General features: G+C 38.5%; 1 protein-coding gene across 1 annotated transcript in view; it reads right to left on the minus strand.

The window, feature by feature from the left end:
- Window positions 1-15,371, minus strand: part of LOC108666821 — a gene marked incomplete at its 3' end in the record, with an annotated part of 32,020 nt that extends 16,649 nt beyond the window's left edge. The window contains exon 1 of the mRNA XM_018153749.2: window positions 14,569-15,371. Coding sequence (XP_018009238.1) covers window positions 14,569-14,986 — 418 coding nt within the window. The remainder of the gene's footprint in view (window positions 1-14,568) is intronic.
- Window positions 15,372-20,626: the final 5,255 nt, after the last annotated feature.

Genomic DNA, 20,626 nt, shown 5'->3' on the forward strand with positions numbered 1-20,626 from the left:
CGGGGGCACACGTCAAGACACTTCTCTTGCTTAAAAATTAATGCAGATACGTTCCCATGTGAGATGTGGATCGCACTAGGCACTCAAATTAACGTAATTGCTCTGCCGAGAATAAATTAAGTGACCCTACGAGGAAAAGAAATTATGAATCACCATTAATATGTACCGTCTAACAGGGCGAGAATTAGTTCAATGGTAACTAGGCTTCAATTATTATCATAATTTGATCCTGCAACTATGAGGGTTTCCTTTTCTAGATGTGAGTGCATTCCATCCAATCGGTGCAAACAGGTCACATTAAAAATCAAGAAGTGAAGAGAAAAAAATTTACAATAAAAAATATAATCGCTAAACAATTTTAAAGCGCCATACAAGCATTAAATAGCATGTAAATCGCAGAGCGCACTGTATTGCCCTAAAACTGGGATTAATGTATAACATTTTATTTGTCGTCCGCACAGTCCTTGATATAACTAATTATTGCCAAGGGACACACCTAAGATAAAAATGATCAAACTTGTGTGGCCAATTCTAATCTTGAATGTGTACGGCAATTAATAAAACCTTTATTGAGTCAATTATTCCGGAAATTGAAATTTCTAATTGAAATGAATAATTAGTTTCAATAACTAAATTAATTAAATGGATTAAATTACTTTTAATTATCTAAATAATTCGCTAATACTAATTAATTCTAGAATTCCTTGTCTTATTCAATAATTGAATCAGACTTCAATTGCAATAAAAAAAATTAAGATAAATTCACATATCAAAATTCGAAACCAAGCTTATATGTATGTTTTTACATGTGAATTATATAGATATCTAAAGATATAATAACTCTAAATAAAGCAAGTAATACATGAAAGAATACGGATAAGCAAGTTGACAGCTAGGCACGAGGTCGCCGACATTCATGCTTGGGAGGCGCGCTAATTTTAAACACGAGACTAATCCGTCACCAACATCACGTGCCGTCACACTGCATCACACTACACGCTCAGTTTGCAGCGATGACATCACACGCCGTCACNTGAGTGATCCATGAACAATACCATGACCAACAAGTAGATGTTACCAACTGTAATTAATAAAGTACATTTACTCATACTAGTCATACATAAAGCTCTGGCTAAAAAAATACGGGTGATGATGAGTAACAAAGGAGCATTTAATGTTTTGAGGTGGTGTTACAATTTAAGGTATGATGCTGAAATGCATTAAATCATTCGCAGGAAAAATACATCAAACGCATTTCAGGGGTAGTACGATCTCTGGAAAAATGATTAGAACAGCGTGCAGTATGGTGTAAACTAAACGTTACATTGCAGTTCTACCCATGATACAACACCCCGGGTAGAGAAAAATTAATATTATCTTGTAGATGTTCTGCCCACGACGCAGTACGCAGAAATGAGTCAACTCACTATCACTTTGCATGCGCTACAACAGCACCCAGGATGGCAGTACTCACTATCACCTTGCATGCGATACAACAGCACCCAGGATGGCAGTACTCACTATCACTTTGCATGCGCTACAACAGCACCCAGGATAGCAGTACTCACTATCACTTTGCATGCGCTACAACACCCATGATGGCAGTACTCACTATCACTTTGCATGCGCTACAACAGCACCCAGGATAGTAGTACTCACCTTCACTTTGCATGCGCTACAACAGCACCCAGGATAGCAGTACTCACTATCACCTTGGATGCGCTACAACAGCACCCAGGATGGCAGTGCTCACTATCACTTTGCATGCGCTACAACAGCACCCATGATGGCAGTACTCACTATCACCTTGGATGCGCTACAACAGCACCCAGGATGGCAGTACTCACTATCACTTTGCATAAGCTTCAACTATTACAACAGCTCTTGTAATCGCGGCTCGTAAAAGCCGTGCGCCGAATCGAAAAACAGAAGAAAGTCATGATACCGACCAGCCCTCTCGATGCTGTCAGTTCCTTACTGCCAGGATAACAAATTATAAGCTGACCGTGACTTACTTTGATCGAGCATCTACCACCCCGGAAATACGTAAATACCCAACAGCACGATCCATTATTTTAGGTTGATAGAATGGGTCGTCAAGTAAAAAAATACAATGTTAATTTAGAGAGAAATTCAATTCAGTTTTTTTAGCTCAAAAAATGCAGCCAATATTGTTTCACGAAAAAATATCAATAACACGAACTTGATGAGGAAACTCGGTATGAGAGACAAGTAAAGACGTAGGCATCGTAATTTAGACGCGGTTCATTGGAAGCGAAAGAGAATAGTTCCTAAAGCGCGTACGTCGTGCGGTAATTGAAACTGTTGAGTCATAAAAAACGAGCAGGCCTCTGACGAGGCTTGCATCCTTGTTGAATTTAAAACGGCTTTTACTGGTCAGCAGAGCATATTGGCAGCGATAATGAAGGCACTCGATTTTACTCCAATAGTTAATCAATTGAGTACCCCATCATAATTGTTGGAACCTGGCAACTAGAAATCGTTTATTATTGGGCGATTCATAGAATTAATGATAATTACTCCTTCAAACTTAAATGAGAGCAATACTGAATTGCCTAAATTTAGTATTTAATTGCCAGCATCGTTAAATTCATGAGAATTTGAATGATCATAAAATTTAGAAAATTGATTGAAAAAAAATATTGACACAAAGCAGTCGCGATATAGGTTAACAAATTAATTTATGTTGACTTGATAAATTACTAGAATAGGTAATAATTTTTATTTTTTCGTTTCCATCATAAAGCAAAGAATATTAAAGCTCCATTCTTTTCTTTTCCACGAAAAGTTTCCAAGTTTGAAGTGTGTCGTGAGCATAAGTAACGTAATTTGCCGGTAATAACTACAAATGGTTACCTTAAATACGGATATTAACTAGCCAGGCAGTGACATCACGTGGAAATTAGAATTAACTTAGTAGCGAGATAGAAACGAATTTCGCTCGTTCTCTTCGAAAGGGATTCTTACAATGGCTTCGGTGATGGCTTACAATGGCTCTATTATGGTGGTACAAAACATGCAAAAATTCAGTCTAGATTTGACATTGCGATTATATACAAAGTGTCTTAAGCTTCGCCAAAATGACTGGAGATAAGAAAATGAAAAGCCCCGCACATTTATCGTTTAACGTCAGCATGTGATTAATGCCAGCAGCCACACGACAGGCGATTCACAAGGCCCAGTCTTTAACAATTAAAGTGCTAACTGAACACAAGACAACTTAGGTATTTCTGAGAAGCAATTCACTCATTGTGTAGTGCAAGGCAAAAAACTCGAAGCGACCGTTTGAAGGTAGAAAAAGAGGGAGCAGAAGGTACTTCATTAACAGAAACGCAGGGAACAAACGCGTAACACGTTCGTCACGTCACACCGCCCCTCTCAACAGACTCTTCAATCAGTCACTTGAAACCTAGCAATTTTTTCTGCGCGCGCGTACACCACAAGAGTTTTTTAGGGAATTGGAGAGGCTGGAACAACCTCAGCAACAGGACCTGAAGTTTCGCATTTCCTGGTGCGTCTGCGAGTAGCGCAGCTTAATGACAGGTATTCCAGGCGGGGACAAAATCGTCGGCCTCCAATGGCCACATAAACGGACGAATGGACAGAGATTAGGACGCATTAGTATTCATGAGCGGCGTGAAGTACGCATGGGAATGCGCTCCAAGCCATGGGAATGTTGCTAAAACTAACAAGATTTGCTAGCTTTGAACGAGGCACCTTTGAAGAACACGACGCCAATCAAGATTATAAATCTCAAGACTTTAACCCGTCAATAAACTTCACGAAGTTCATCACACGCATACGAGACAAAATTGCTTGTGCAGTGGGTACACTATGGCGGCAAAATTTTTGTTCAAAGTCGTTTTCAAACTTAGAGTGCTCCAACCCCTCATAATAATCCTTCTATGAAATGCAATTTTGAGTTGCAAGAATGACGAAAATACAATCGAATGCAAAATTAAATTAGGCACGAACAAGTAATAACAATTACAACAAATGAGTGGGGAGATAACATGACGCCTTAAGAGCCCATGCCACGAGTCCACGGCCACAACCATTCAATTGATTAATTGTCTATGCCCAGCAAACGGCAACACAGAACAAACAAATGTCGACACCAGCAACACACGAGCCGCTGTCATCAAGGTGCCTAATTTCAGTAGCTGCATAATTAATCACCATGCAGGGATGTGCATCGTCTTTCATAAAATGACATAAATTGAAAGCCATCTCAAATTATGAAGGGAATTTATACTTACTGATTTAAACTCGCCAACAGAAAGAGGTATAAACAGGACCCTTGGCGCCAGGATCTCCTTCAAGATTGCTTCTCAGGTTTCAGGTAAGGTTATGCTCTTCTTACACCTCCTTCAAAGCGCGCTCGACAATCTCAGGCTCTCTTCAATGAAACTCTGGTAACAAACCTTCATGCTATTCACAACCTTGAATAATATCCTCGCAGTGCTCAACAAGGAATCATCAGATCTTATCCAAGAAAGTATTCAGATTTTAACTCGTTCTTAGAGTGATAGGTTTAATACGACTTTATTTGTCTAACTTCACTGCTCTCAAATTAAATAAAGTTTGACCACAGTCAACAGATTGCTTGTAAGTCACCACAATCAAAATTTGCGAAACGTGAGCAATAACAAATGCCTACCCGGCAGTTAATCAGAGAATTTATATATCAATGTGAAGTTTTACAGTGCCATTAAGGTAATGAACAAAGAACATTGTTGTTTGGTCAAATTAATATACAAGCGAGGTAAGCATGTAATCCACAGAAAATCTATTTAACTAGAAGTGACCGCAATAAAATTAACTGTAGAAATTCTTTATGAGCCGAGATAAAAGACTGGCGCGATTAAGCTGAATAAGCGCGATCGTCCATGAAAATAGGACGAAATTAAAGATTCTTAAGCCCACATATAACGATATAAGGTCATTAAATGTATTGTCAATCACCATTACCTTTCACATGACGCCTAGATTCATTAAAACCGAAATTAAAATAAGCATAATGGACAGTAAAAATTGTTTCATGGAACGCCATCACATCACAAAATCTATAGCAATCAGTCGAGAGAGTCACGCTGAGAAGACTGTCAAGTGCCGATGATGAACACGAGCGAGGCGGTATCAACTTTGTCGGTGGTCGAATCCAGAGAGAATGTCAAAAATATATTCATATTAACCTCAGAAAAAATACTATGCATCAAAGTAAATAAACGAAGAGGTTTCATCAGCCATGACAACATAAGCTACAATGTTAAGGTTGAAGGTTTTTATGCAAAAATTTTGTGCCAAGGAAAGTTTGCTAAAAAAATGTTAAAGTTTAAGAAAGAATTTTGCGACCAATGGCCACAGCCAGAGAGGGACGGGCAAGCCAAAACCAGAACGGGCAACGGAATCGGCGTTGCCCGTTCGCCGTTGCCCGAGACGGGACATCGCCGACATAGATGCGGCAGTGAACCACGCCACTGTATCGTCATTCGCGGACGACAACAGGATATTAATGACCATCACGGACAGGACGGACAGTGAGAGGTTGCAAGAAGACCTCTCTGCAATATATGACTGGGCCCTAGTGAACAACATGCAGTTCAACGGGACCAAGTTTGAGGTTCTGAGGTACAGAGGAACCGGAAGAGCTGGAATGGAGCACCGCTACCTGGCACCTGACAACTCGGAAATCGAAGAGAAGCGACTCGTTCGCGATCTAGGAGTGTTGATGAACAATCAGGTCAATTTTGGTGATCACATACCGGTGGGGGAGTTCACCCTGGAGACCTTCAAGAGACAACTGGACGTGTTCCTGGGCACAATCCCAGATCAACCTCCCCTGCAACACTAACAGCGGCGAGAAGCAAGCAACAGCATCGTGCATCAGGTGGCCCTAATGAGGGCGGATGAACGATAATCAGAGGCGGCGATCCATCGTGGCCTGGGACTGCTACGTCCCAAACAAATCCTAAGGAAACTAAGGCGTACGGCCGACAGCGGCATGGCACACGCACCATGCCGCTGCCATGCATGCAGCACCAGGCGGTGTCTCACAGCACTCTCGCTTTCACGCGACCCTCGGAGACTGTAGCTCCAATCATATGATCATTACAAATATCAATGGTAGACGTGAAATTTAATAATAAATAAATAAAGATTTTATGAAGTGTTAAAATTGTCTTGTACAGCCATTTGTACATGGTTTTTAAATAGTTAATACTCGAAAGCTTTGAATGGTGTCCACATCTTTCCGTTTTGTCCGCTTATACATGGACTTGAACGATGGAATAAAGTATCATTGATGTGTGAACATGATAAGCTGACCAAGGGGTAGGCATCAAATCTCGTGAATTGATAAATAGAAATTTTGATAACTCAATATCTGTGCTATCCAGCATGAAAATTTGGATCTTTAAAGGATTAAAACAAATAACTGTGATGATGTATCGGAAATTCATAAAACCTAGGAAATTAATTTACAGATTTCGTACACGACTGAAATAGTAATAAAATTGTAAAAATCGTAAAATGTGAGTAAAATTTACTTGTCTATAAATATTAAATGAACACATTGATAAATTAAGTATCATCCAATTCTAGTTAACTATGTATTTGCTGTACGTCTTTCTGAGTGGTTGTAACGTAAGTGGTTGCAGCGGTTGTAACGCAAGTGAAGCTACACGAGAGGTCATGAGTTCAAACAGCCCAATGCGTTTACTACGTCTCCCAAAGGACAAGCCGCTCCTATAACAGTCAGATCAATAAGAAACACGAGTGAACCAACCAAATTGGACTCCCATTCATTTTGAAGTCTAGCTAAATTGGTAGAGATTTGGTTGCAAAGCAGCTTTGCGTTTCAAGTTTGCTATTTTAATCTTCATTTCGGTGCATACTTGGGGAGATATCGACACTTCAGCGGCCCTCGACCCGCTTATGAAAAATATACACACAAACTATGACATTATTGACTTGCAGAAGAAGCAAAATATGATTGAATAATAATTTAGTAGGTAAATTATTGTTAACAACCTGCCATAGAGAAACGTAAAAAAGTAATTACAAATACTAAGATTGGCAATATATCGTGGATTGCACCACTGTAGTTGTTATTCTACATACTACTCGCAATTCACAGTTCTTACCAAAAATAATTTTTTCCAAGCAACCAAACATTTCTCCTTGAGCATGAGAAATAATTTGAGTAACATGAGCAATAATAATCAATAAATTGTGAAATCTGTAAACCAGAGTTAAATTATTCTTCATTGGAAGGAAATTCGAAACACCAATTCCGTTTTCAAACCTCAAGTGCCTTCTGTCTCGCACATTTTCGGCCTTAAATAGAACAGATTCTAAATAAAATCTCCACGCATGACGAAGAAGGCGAGTAAGGAACGCTTTATTTAGGCGCTAATATACTCTTGGCATGAGCCATGAGATCGTCAACAGGACGAGGCTGACATCCAACGCAATATCAAAGAGTAACTGGGTGACTCATGCACCGGCGCCTTAACCTTCAGTTTATACATAATATACGACCCGATGATGGGTATCAAAAAGCTAAGATTATCACGCTTATCAACCCATGAAGAGTAGCGAAAAATTTGCCGCTGCATTTTCAAACATGATTTAGTGAAACACAGAATTTTTTTAATAACTAAGGAAGCATAAGAGAGTTCAGAAATATACCTACTTTTATCGATTAATAACGTTCAACCTGATAATTGCAGCCAGCAAGCTAAGTGGAACTCTAAAATATAAAAGCGATATCGATCCAATTCAAATAATTTCAGTTTCGCACCATACAACTTACTTATTTTCGTACGGGCTTCCTCCGTTCTATCACACGGGAGTCTGTGCCAAGTTCGTTTGGTTATTAAACAAAAGTTCAGGCGTAATCTAGCGTCAACTAACAAACTACACGCGAAGTTTATTGAAAGACACAAGTGTATAAGACTGACAGTTGGAAATTAAAGAGAAGATTGTGCGTGTTAACAACATAGTTGGACGACACGTGTGAGCTAAATTATTGTACAGTATGCGTAAGCTATATAGAATAGAATAGAATAGCAGTGTTGGCACTCAAGAAATAGGCACATGACCTGTTGCCGATTCTTGTACTTTTCAAGACTTGATGCACAAGGGATCCGGCCTTTTGAACCCGATCTTTCCATAACTGACGATTGTTTGAGATAGCTGCTAGACTTATTGCTAAGTTAAGAAAGAACGTGAGCCCAAGAATTTTACAGTGCGAGCGAGAGTAAACTGGTTGTAAAGCTCACATGGCTTTACATGCCGCGTGAGTATAATGGTTGTACAGCGCACACTTCGTCGAAATGTTCTTGATGTCAACGTTTTTCATCCCCCAGCTAGCACCCAAAATTAAACGTATCTCATGATTGACGTGAGCTCTTACTTTGTCTTTGAAGCGGTTGAGTCTTACACATCTCCTAAATAACGATCTACTTGATATGCACAATTATGCTTATACAGCTCTAAATAAGACTCATTATATTGTATTCGGGTAAGAAAATTCGAAACTTGAGGAAAATATGAAATTATGTCAGAGCATCTCCAATAGCCTTTATATCTGTATAGCACTGTATAGCTCAATAGCAGAAAATGAATGTACGAGGTGATCAACAGCCACAGTTACTGTACGCAATGCACGTTTCAGCCTTTCAAAGGCACGAGTGAGAGTGCCCTCCATATATACAACGATGCTCACACGCAGACCTAACGACAGACAGACAACTAACTCAAGACGACCATTCATTCGGGAGCAGGCGGTTCTTAGCTGTAGTTTTCTATCCATCTAGCCAACCATGGTTCATGTTGAAGGGTGACTACGATGTTTGAGGCAGCAGCAGCGGCCGCTTTGGTGCCTCCAAGGTTCTACAGTCGTCACTTGCATCCGAGCCGTAAAGTAAACAAATGAGGGGGCCACTCAAGGTCGGTCTGAAGTCCTTCAAGATAGTTAGTATTATTTGATCGCTGTGCTTATCTTACCGGATACCCAGAAGATAATATTTATATCAAGAAAAATATATAAAATATACTAGAAAGCACTGTATCGCAATGAAATGCAATTGCAAAAGAGCCTACAATTATTGTCACTCGCAATAACGCATTATCGGACAGAAGTCAGCCGGGCTCATGTACAAAATACAAACTGATGGATTTTGCTAGGAATTAACACTTCATTATTCTGCATTAAATTTGTAATTTCGTCTTAGAATGACCGGTTATATTTGTATTAAAATTTATCAGAGTTGCAGTAAGAATTTTTTTAAAGAGAATCGAAAACTACAAAAGATATAAAACATTGGATAAAATGTAGAGCAGTTTGTATTCAAAATATACCCTATTAAGTATCTCATAGGAAGAACTCGGGCGTCTGTAAGAGCTTTATGAACTGAATTTTACGTTGCGTCACAATAGAAATCACTTACAGCCGAGAAATATTTTACGTTGCGTCACAATAGAAATCACTTACAGCCGAGATATTTCAGTTCATGAAGCAAATGTGTCATTAATAACAAATTTGCTGAAAGCTACCGCTCGGCTAAACAGGTATACTGCTAGGAAAAATCTTCCTAAAATTAAAAAAAAACTTATTAAAAAAACGTATTTTGACTCTTTCTTGAATTATATCAAAACAAAATAAATTCACTACCCAAATTAACTGAATCAATTTCATTCATTTGAAACCATTTACCAAAAATATCACAGTAATTTTGTTTTGGGGAAATGTACCGACAATGGTCATACAAACGGTCATGCATTTATTAAAGAAATTACTCAATCAGCCATAATGAAAAATGAGAAGTTATGACGTCGGCAAAAGATGGCGGGAAGATGATGGCGCCAGACTTGAGGCAAATGCTGAGCCAGCAAAGCTGTAGCGTTGCAACCATGCATGACCGTGAGGCTCTCAACAGCCTCAGTACACTCAGAGATATAAGTGAGACTTTGTCCAAATAGCGATGCATTTTTATCTTAGCGTGGGTCATTTTGATATAGCTTCAACAGACAAAAGAACGTATCCGTTCTACGTCCGCTCTCTGCTCGAGCTATAGGTAAAAGATACGCATGTGTGTCACTATATTGACAAAATGACCAAATAAATTTTCTGATTGTGCGATCAATAGTGAGGGATTGCTACTCATCAGTCAAGCTCAACTCACTAGATTTTATTCATCATCTTATCTTTAACCATTTTCGGAACATGATGCTAACCTTTGCGATCAAATCTGAAATAGAAAATTTTGTTCTTAACTTTTTTCAATTTTTCCGAGAAAGATCGATTGTTTGAAGTTACGAAGTTTTAAATTGTCAGCGGTTCATCCGAAACATGGTGACTTACTATTTCTGCAAAGAAATACAAATAAATCCGTAATTAGCAATCTAGTATAAATTAGCCTAGGTACGTACTCGGGCAAAATTCATCATAACGGTCAGCAGACTTGTATTATAATTTTTTCATTGCACATTTTTACGATATTTCTTTAAAGACCGACCGTAGCAAGGAACCAATAACACCACTAATACAACAATAACAAACGCGTAAAAACGCATTACTGAAGTTTCATACGGCTCTTGAGTTCATGTTCATAAGCAAGAGATTATGTAACAAATATGCACACTCATCGCCTTTTACGACACAGCAGTACGGCCAGTTTAAAACATTGCGTCATTGTGTGCGTACAAGGCAGACTCAAGGGTCACATCGATTACACTGTAACATGGATACCACAAATCAGGCCCGTGCGGCTAACAAATCAGACGCGAAAGAAACATATCAAGTACAAGATAACACGAGAGACGATACAGTTCAGATATTATGTGAGCCTGACATAATCAAATGAATGTAGAGATGTTTGCAATAAATGCATCAAGTACAAGATAACACGAGAGACGATACAGTTCCGATATTATGTGAGCCTGACAATCAAATGAATGTAGAGATGTTTGCAATAAATGGATCAAGTACAAGAGGCTGACGCCCAAGCCTGTGCAGCGAATGCATTGAGCGAGCAATGCCCTCTGAGACGCTCGGCTATACTGGCGATGCAGCAGCACTTGGCGCGCGGCACCAGGCGCTCTATATACGTAGTAGCAGCAGCAGTAGACACTCGTAAAGCAGCTAAAAAATTCTCTAATTAAAACATCAGCAAACCGGGACAAATCTTTATATTTTTGCTTAGTTATTGCGAAGCTCAGCTGTGATCAACATAAAGATCAACATAAAGCAATATCGCTGTTGTTCGGGGAGTATCAGTTGCTGTTTTGCTACAAAAGGAATACGACCCATGGAGCGAAAAATGCCGTTTTTATTGAACACGGTTAGTAAGATCAATTCTATAAGAGCGCAACAAGCAGTGAAGAATGCACCGCAGCACAATCATTCTATTCTTGACACAAATGAAGCACTGATACACGACTCATTCACTGCAATAAAATTTCTTGTCTAACAGCAAAACACCCAAGAATTTTGTAAAAGAAATAATCATCTTGAAGAGACTATAGAAAGCAACAATGAGGCGATGCCCACAAAAAATAATTAATAATAGGTTTATTACAATATTACTTATCATGTAATGAGTCTATGAAAATCCCATGCTATCATTGTGTGACCTACGATATCATGGGATAAGCAACGATAGTAATCTAATGTTTAGAGATTAAAATGTTTCTTGTCTGTAAACAAAAACGTTGATACAAGAACGTTGCTAAGTCAAATTAATATTTCTTAGTTAAACCATGCAAACATCACCACAAACGCATAAATATACGATAAAGAACATTAAAAGCTGCCTAGTAGATTCTCAAATTCAAATTGACAGAGACAACAGAAGGAAAGATATCACACTGCTATTTTATCGATAATTCCCAGCACGTGTGCTTGGAGAGTTCGACAAGACAGCAGTTAACGAAGGTGGGTCACTCACTACCTGCAATGCGTATAATGCTTCAAACAAGCAAAATTTTACGCACATCGAAAAATTAAAACACAAGTCTCTTTTGAATACCTGATGCTTCAAGTCGAGACGGAAACGTAAATTACGCGGAAGCGCAGCTTCCCCTCATAGCGATGCCGATATTATAGCACTTGATTCATTTTTCGGGAGAATTACTTAGAATTTTTTTATTCATAACAATAGAATTATAAAAAATGTATCATTTGTTTATGAGATGATTTTTGCCTCGTATAATTTGAGATAATAATAAAAATACTCTCGGCGAATCAAGATCAGCCAGAAGCTTTAAAAATTAGACTATCTGCCGGTACGAACCCAAACAGCGCAGGTAAAATCTCGGATAATTCGAAGATTTCAACAGGGAATAAACTTGGAAGCTAAACCTTCTCGATCTTCTAATCTCAAAAAATATTTAAAGAGCGTAAAAGAAAAAATCCAAGCGACCTAACTATAAGGACACATACAGTGCTTGCGCCTTGCGTAATCGTGGAATTTCGACTAACAGTGTTTAAACTGTGCAATATAGCGCACCTGTTTTCAGTTAGACAAAATTTCCTTTTTCTTCTATATCTGTAGGACAATCAAGCGAAAAATCTTTCAAAAGCGTTCCTAACACAGCAAAGCAGATCAATAATTATAAGCAAAGTTTGAGGTCCTGAGGCTGCGGTAGTGCAGGTCCTGTAGCGTCGTTTAAGGTGCTGTAAACTAGAATTTTCTCGTTTGCCAGTCACTTGTTAGCATAAGTAAAAATCTATATTTTGCTAATATTTAAAACTAAATAAAGCAAAGCAAAAACCATTTTATTTATCAACTAACAATACAGCAAGTGAAAGAGTATTCATTTAAGTGCACAATCATGAATTTATGTGCAATTTTGTACTTCTCTTCCTATCGTGTTTTTTTCAAGTCGTTCGTACAATTCCTCCAAACTTCTTAGTATGTACGTACAAAGGCCGACCTTGATGATCGCCAAAGCAAAACTTAATAAAAGCCGCCAAGCAAAGTCGCAAGAACGTTAACGACAGTAGAATGTGAGCAAGGGACAGCTTCAGTCGGAATAAATTGGCACATGCAACCTTGGCATACGGCACGCCAATGACAAGTTGTTTATCGGGTCCCAGGTAGGTAGGTGTACCACCGCTCTAATGCCGGCTCTGCAAGGGATGCTCAGGCAGCGCAGGCGTAACTATATTGTTTTAGCGGGTTTCACTTTCCTCTGACATCGCACACAAGCAATCGCGGTAAGGAAATCAACCATGTCCTTTAGATGAATCGACCTCCAGACACACAGACTAGACATCATTGCATTCACTGGAATCGACTCTCCTTACGGCGATGACGGTCTCAGTTCTGTGATTGATTTACAGTCAACTTTATACGCTTTGGGTTGTTATCCAGGCGCCACCCAAGTAATAAGCAATTGCAATGGCAATGCGAGCTTTCCGAATAAAATTTGACAAGCAGGCAAACAAACTTTTGTAATCGAGGGTCCTCATGTACGGTGAAGACCATTTAGAGAACAATACTGCGATTCTTTTTCATATTAATGATATTATGCAATATTAATCACTAATTTAAATAGCCGAGAGTATCCCAAACGAAATAAAAACATGGTCACATCATTGACAATCACATAATCAAATTTCAATGTAAAATAACAACATTTAACAGCTACAAATATGAATTAAATGATTACTGGTAATGAAATACATGACCGAAGGCATTTAAAATAATAATTAAAGCAGGATCCATTTCATTTTTACAGCGCCTCCTAAAGGAGATTTAATTTACCATAACAAAAAAATTAGCATGGTTATTATAAACATTTCCCTATCGATGAAGCTAGGCTAAAATTATTTTCTCAGTGGCATCAGGCACAAATGGCAGGTGCAACAGCGTAAAGTACACGCCGATCGCCTCCTTGAAGCGTAAGCCGAACGCGACTCCTCGATTCGCCGCAGGGACAACAATCGTGAGCTCAGACTGCGATGACGCAAAGAGAGCAGCATCAGCAGACAACTTTCGTCATTAGGCGGAAAATTTGCTTCCTTAGCATTTAGTCTGCGCTGCAGAACTCTAGGCGACATGTCATACGAAACATTAAATTCATCAACTCAAGTTATTTTAGACGGAATGTCTAGGTTTTCTTATTTTATTTTTAATTTGGGAGAAATGAGTTAGTATCTACTAATAGTTCACTAAAATTAAAAATATAAACGTTGAAAAATACAAACGCTGAAAATAGTTAATAAATTCAAACAAAAATAAATTTATAATTATTGGCATAAATTGTCTCTTGACACAATCAAGGTATTTATCAACTTTAGTCCATATTTTTGCAGGGTAGGTGCTTTAACTGCGTTTCGATTTCTATGATCACGTCGTCACGATACACGACGATGCTTTTCACGGGTACCGGTACATCTAAGCAAAGGATGCTACCTCCCCTTCCTGACCAACACAACAGCCAAACACCACACTTCACCGCAAGGAAGCTTCATCCTCCCTCTTAGCCGTAGACAAACACCACACTTCACTTGCAGCATCAGGCATGCAGACTCACCTTCTGCATCAGACGCGCTTCTCCGACTTCGAGGAGGTACAATGTCTAATTTCCGTTTATCGAAATTTGTGTGTGATAAGCTCTGATGATCGTCACCACCGCTATAGCCCACTTGCACATGGTCACTGCTTACTGTGTTACTTGATTTTTTATTTTTAACTGGATCTGAGATTGAAGTCAATATCCCTTTCTCGCTTGGCTCCCCGTCGGCGTACTTAGTAACACTGAATCGCACGTCATTTTCGGCACTAAATTTAACATCACTGAATGATCTCGTAATAGGTTGAATATACTCGTGAGTAACATCGTGTATCTGCGTCAATACCTGAGGACTTCTGCTTAGGCTAATGATGCTGCCTCCTAGCAACACAGCTAGAGCCAATGCTGGCCACACGACCGATCGCATCAACTTGGGCATCTCGCAATCATATCCTTGCTTTTGGCCGTGACTTTACATGAGATGCTCATGAGACATCAACTCGATCGTTTAAAAGAAAATTTCACAAGAACCCTAGCATGGTACTGAAGAATTCCATTCAAACTGTATTATGAAAAATATTCAGAGTTTACTCTCCAAATTGAATGCATTTCTGGGCAACAATTAATTGGGTGGAAATCAATACGTGACACTTGTCGTATAACGATTCATTTCCCACAATTAGCTACAAATCACCTGCAGGTTGCTTTTTGAATGATAAAAGAAGAAGGAATAACTTGAGGCCGTGGGTAGAGGAAGATCACTGCTAGCGTCCGTACCCAGTGTGGCTCTAGAGCTACCGCAGCACACACCTTCACTGCTCGCTTACCATACCACACTGCCAAGCTTGATGACTATCAGCAGCCCCACAACTTAACTATGGGGCTGCGAGCCAGAATCACTTGAGTACAAATTATAGTCTGGAAGCTCAAACAATACACTCAATAAGTAGTTCTTGGGTTCATGTTTGCTGTAAGTTAATTATTTATCCACCTTTACTACGATCCTGAAATTCCGAGCGCATATTGTTTGGAGATGCCCTGCGACCACTTATCTTTCTGATCATAAGCTTTCGTTAGGTGAAGAACCTCCTGCTTATTTGGCGACGAACTTAATTAAAGTTTCACGTTAGTACAGCTTTTAATGTTCTCTATGATACCACGCGAGATTCAATGGAAGTTGGCAAGTACATTTATTTAGAAAATTCACCTTTCGTCCCCTAATCATCAAAAAATTTTATAACTGTGACATGAAAATGTAAGAAAATGGAATAAGTTTTCATAGCTGGAAAAATCCAGCCATTACTGTAATTCTACGGTGATTCCACTTGAGCTGTAGGCTTGAACTGTGTTGTACTTTTCAGTACAAGACACGGTGCATATTTCGAGAAAAATTTCAATTCAAGAGCAAGTTAGAATAGCATAGAATAGGAGTGTCGGCACTGAAGAAATAGGCCCATGGCCTGTTGTCGTTCATTGTACTTTTCGTGACTTGATTCACAAGGGATCCGGCCTTTGGAACCCAATCTTTCCATAACTGACGATTGATTGAGATAGGTGCTGAACTTATTGCCAGCTGGTCCGTAATTTGCTGGGCATTTTAAGACTGAACATATGCTCCTGCATAGCTTCGTCTAGTCTGTTCTTGAAGGTGTTCATACTCGGAGCATCAACAATGCTATCAGGGAGGCTGTTCCACATTATTGCTTCATCGCTTCTGCATCTAGGAACTCATAAAGAAACATGCCAATTCATCAGCAAATTATAATTATTTTATAAGAAACTATGGTATGATTGGTGATATCCGCGCAACAGTATCGAGCTGCATTGAATTACAGGGTCGGCAGTGGAAAATTTAGCCACCGGAGAAGTTCTCTCACTGATTTCAGCATTATTTTGCTGCGCTTTAAACTATTTCTCATAGAACTCTTTCTTTTTAATATATTCTGAAATAAAGTTTTAATTCTCCAGAAAATCATTTGATGCTAAAGAGGTAAATATTAGTTTTATTTAATAATCGAAAACTTATAAAAATCTTAAATAAATACGAACAAACAAATTAACACTTTAATCGCATGAAGCAATTAAGTTTAAGCAATTAAAAACTTAAACTTAAAAAAGCAATTAAAATTAATTAAAAAGCAATTAAAAACTTTGTGCAAAGTATAAGTAGAAATCGAAATAAACTTGTGAAGCGTCCCAAAGAAAGATCTCCAAATCTGAAAAGTAGGCATAATTAAAATTTATGATGTAATATTTAATGTAATCGTATTTAATAGACGACCCATGCAGAATATGCTGCTTTTTGAGCTATTCAACAATGTTGCGTAATATTTTGCCTTTCGCATTGTAACACAAAATTGTATCATACATGACGACAAAACGCTAAAGTTCAGCTTTTAACACAGCTTGGCCTGTTTGCTGAGCATCATGGGATTCCCTTTGCACTGAAGTGCGTACTCAAAAGAGTGCACTCAATTGCAGGATTTGCAGCTTAAATGAAAATACTAAATGGCGAGGTGGGGAGGACACTTTACGGCATGTTTAAAGCAGAGGAACTGCCTGCATTTCGATTGAAATTCTATTTAAATTCTATGTAAAAGACATTTTGATTGAAATTCTATGCGGAATTGAGGGCGTCCCTCGATGGGCGGTCAGTCGTCTCTGATTCCTCAATAATTTCTCTCAGTTTTTCTAAGGAGAGAAAAAGAACATCAATGTGGACAGATTGTTATCAATTTCCGCTCATCTGATTGTTTACTGAAGAATTTTTCGCCTATATTAGACTAAGCGATTACTAGTTTCTGAATTTCACAATGAAATAGAGAAATAACAACTTACCCAAAATTGGAAACTGGTAGCATATATAGGACGTTTGAAATAAGAAAAAAATAGAAAGTAAGCATATAATGAATAAAAAGCGGGTGATATAAACACGAACCCGAGAAATTAATGAAATAATTTCAGTTTTTCTCTTGTAAAGAGAAGGAAGGTCGGACTAATTCCTAACTAGATGTTGATAATGTTAGAGCATTAATTGTAATTAACCACTAACCTATTTAGTTGAATAAGGAAGCAACTAGCTAAGAAATGTTCACGGAGGATTCAACTGCAGTAAATGAAACTTAAACCAGTGATGAGTACAATGATCAGGAGAAGTATACATGTGAGATAGAACGGGGATTTAAATTAAAAAATTACATGCAAGGTGTGGATTCTTGGTACTCGGAAAAATTGATTTTGAAGGTAAAGCTACACGACTCATTTCCAGAAACAATACAAATGAAGTATCTTGTTCGCTTACTATTTTAGAATTAGTAGGTTTAATAAATTAGTATTTGTTATATTTTTATTGTTCCAAATTGTAACAGATAATGAAGTAACGAAGTGGAAATAATCTAACCCTTATCCACAGCACTTGTACAAAAAAGTTTATTAACAGCGATCACGTCAAGGCAATAACAACATCAGCTTTATCTCACTTTTTTCCTATGAACTCAGGATCTATGCTTCAGCTTAGCCTTGATATGTATCTATATATACAAATGTCTCATCTCGAGACACAAGATATATATTGCGAAAACTACTTATAAATTTAAATGCACTCTTTGTAAAAAAGCTGTAGGATGTCGCCTTTGGATATAACACATGCGTGCAGTGTCGTACGATCCAAGACAATGCTTTCCTCGACACTTGGAATGCCACTGAGAATGTCAAAAATATGTGTAAACTTATTCAACCACACTGAATTACAATACAATCAAAAAATCAACTAATGGTCATAATACAATGGTAATAATAATAAATAAATGGAAAGCTAAAACGAGACGAACGGTGGACACACCATATGAGTCATGTGTGAGAGTTCTGGTTGTTTTAGGAAAAGGTTCTCGAGATTCTAGTAGGGAATGTCTTGACTCTTTTAGTGTGCATCATTGATTTTTCTCTATAAAACTTCAAATAAATAAATTCTGTACAAAATTAGGACATTCATGGTAGTTGAAAAAAAAAATTCTTTTTGGTTTAAAATATGTTAATTTCACTTTGGTTGCGATTTATCGATTAGTCTCTAACATGAGTTAAATTTTCAGCACTGTTTTTTTAAATGATTATTTTGAAGAAAATATATAGCTAGGTATAATTGAACGAAATAGAAAACTGTTTGTTATGCTTGTATCCTTAATAGGGTCTTCCGATGCGCCAATGTTTTCGAGTCCATGACAGCGCGACTCGTTAGGATTGGATCGCGACCCTCGATCTGACGGCAAATTCAGCAGCATTTGGACAGACTGCAGTTCAGCCACGCTATTGAGCTTCAGACAACTTTGAAAGAATTGAATCCAGTGAAACTTTCAGGAAACTTGAAAAGTGCTTCCAGAAAGTTTCCTTTCAGCACTGGGACTTTATGTGAGCAATGCTCAGCCGATATGCAAATAGAGCGACAGACCGAGAAAATAAAGTTCTCTCAGCAGCGCCAGAATACATAATCAAGCGCGTAGACAAGGTCGTGCCTGACGGGACGCTAGGGACGCTAGACGAGGCGTAGGCTTAGTTCGGCTTCATTGTCTCTATAGTGATGAGCTTCGCACAAACGAAGAAGTTCCTTTTGGAGTCTAAAGAAAAACGATAACTCTATTTTTTTAAGGAAAGGTCGAAGTCAATGTTACCTAAAACAACAAATACACATTTCAGAATTCACTTTGCATTTTATTACAGTGCGACGCGAAATGAGATTTATTAAACAAAAGAAAATATTTTGGTACCCGTAAAACATTGATAACTTGGGGGGTTTAAAATTTTCAAGACAAGATTTAGATTCATACTCCACTAACATCGAAAAAATAAATAGGTAGCCCTTGTGATCAGGGGCTACCTATTAATTCATGTAAAGTTGAGAGATATTTCATTTTCACTGAATCATGTAGACCGGCCACGATACCGAAGAATAAATGTCCAAGATGTTCGAGACAGCTACACGACGTTCATTCGCCGCAGAGCTTGTAAAACCCTAGATTTCTGGGGGGGGGGAGAAGTTGACAGTCTTAGCTGAACGCGGCTCCAACCTCTTTATTGTTCAAGATTCAGTCGTATACCGTAAAAAACTTTCATCATCTATGTACTCCAACATAAATGATCGACTTCACGTCGTCGTCACTGCCCGCGCCCGAACCCCGCAAGCACCAAGTAAGAATTCAAGGTGTAAGAATAATACCTTACAGAAAAACCTTGTAAGAATTCAAGGTGTAAAAGACGCTCGAAGCTTAGAAGCAATTGGTGGAAGAATGGGTGCGGGAGATAAACATCCACAAACCAGCCAACTCTAACCACACTGTTATTGCTGCCAAGGTAAGGATAATGGGTCATGACAATGTGATCTGGTTACGTCATCAAGTCAGTACCTACGCCCCTCGTAAGTCGATTTTGCGTACTTATGAAGTTTTGATAACAAGGCCCCAGATCTGAAAAAAATGGAAGCACAGCGGTTATAATAGATATGACTAAAGTACAGAGGTACCACTAAAAAAGGATAATGCTTACCGGAGAGAAAATTACTGACTTGTGAGAAACTTTACAAATTGACATTACTACATTGACAAGTAATTTTGCCGAAACTTCTTGGCCAAAATAGCCGAGGTTGAATAACTTTCCGAAAATATTCTACGGATGTGAACCATCATAGTTCAGTTGTCACACTTTTCAGATTTGTAATGGAAGTCGTGACGATCATTAACAGTGGCCTGAAGCCAATTCTTCCGATTGTAACAGTGGTCTGTTCAACTGAAATCTCGACGCAACTAAGAGTAATTTTCAATGATATCAACTTTAAATACTTGTTAAGTCGTTTTATAAGCTCAATCACATCCACCTTCTTCAATAAACATCCCGAGTTTGCTGTAGCACAATAATATCGATAGAAGACGACATTACTACAATGTTGAGCGTTCATGTTGTACCCTAAACGTCATCGTGAAGCTTAATTAACATTCCACGAGCTCGCCTGTGGTACATACACACGACTATGGATCCGAACTGTCTTCGAACATTTACGATTTAAATCCACTAATCCTTTCACTCCTAGAAA

Source organism: Hyalella azteca, unplaced genomic scaffold (genome assembly GCF_000764305.2).
Source record: "Hyalella azteca isolate HAZT.00-mixed unplaced genomic scaffold, Hazt_2.0.2 contig863, whole genome shotgun sequence".
NCBI classification, from domain to species: Eukaryota; Metazoa; Arthropoda; class Malacostraca; order Amphipoda; family Hyalellidae; genus Hyalella; species Hyalella azteca.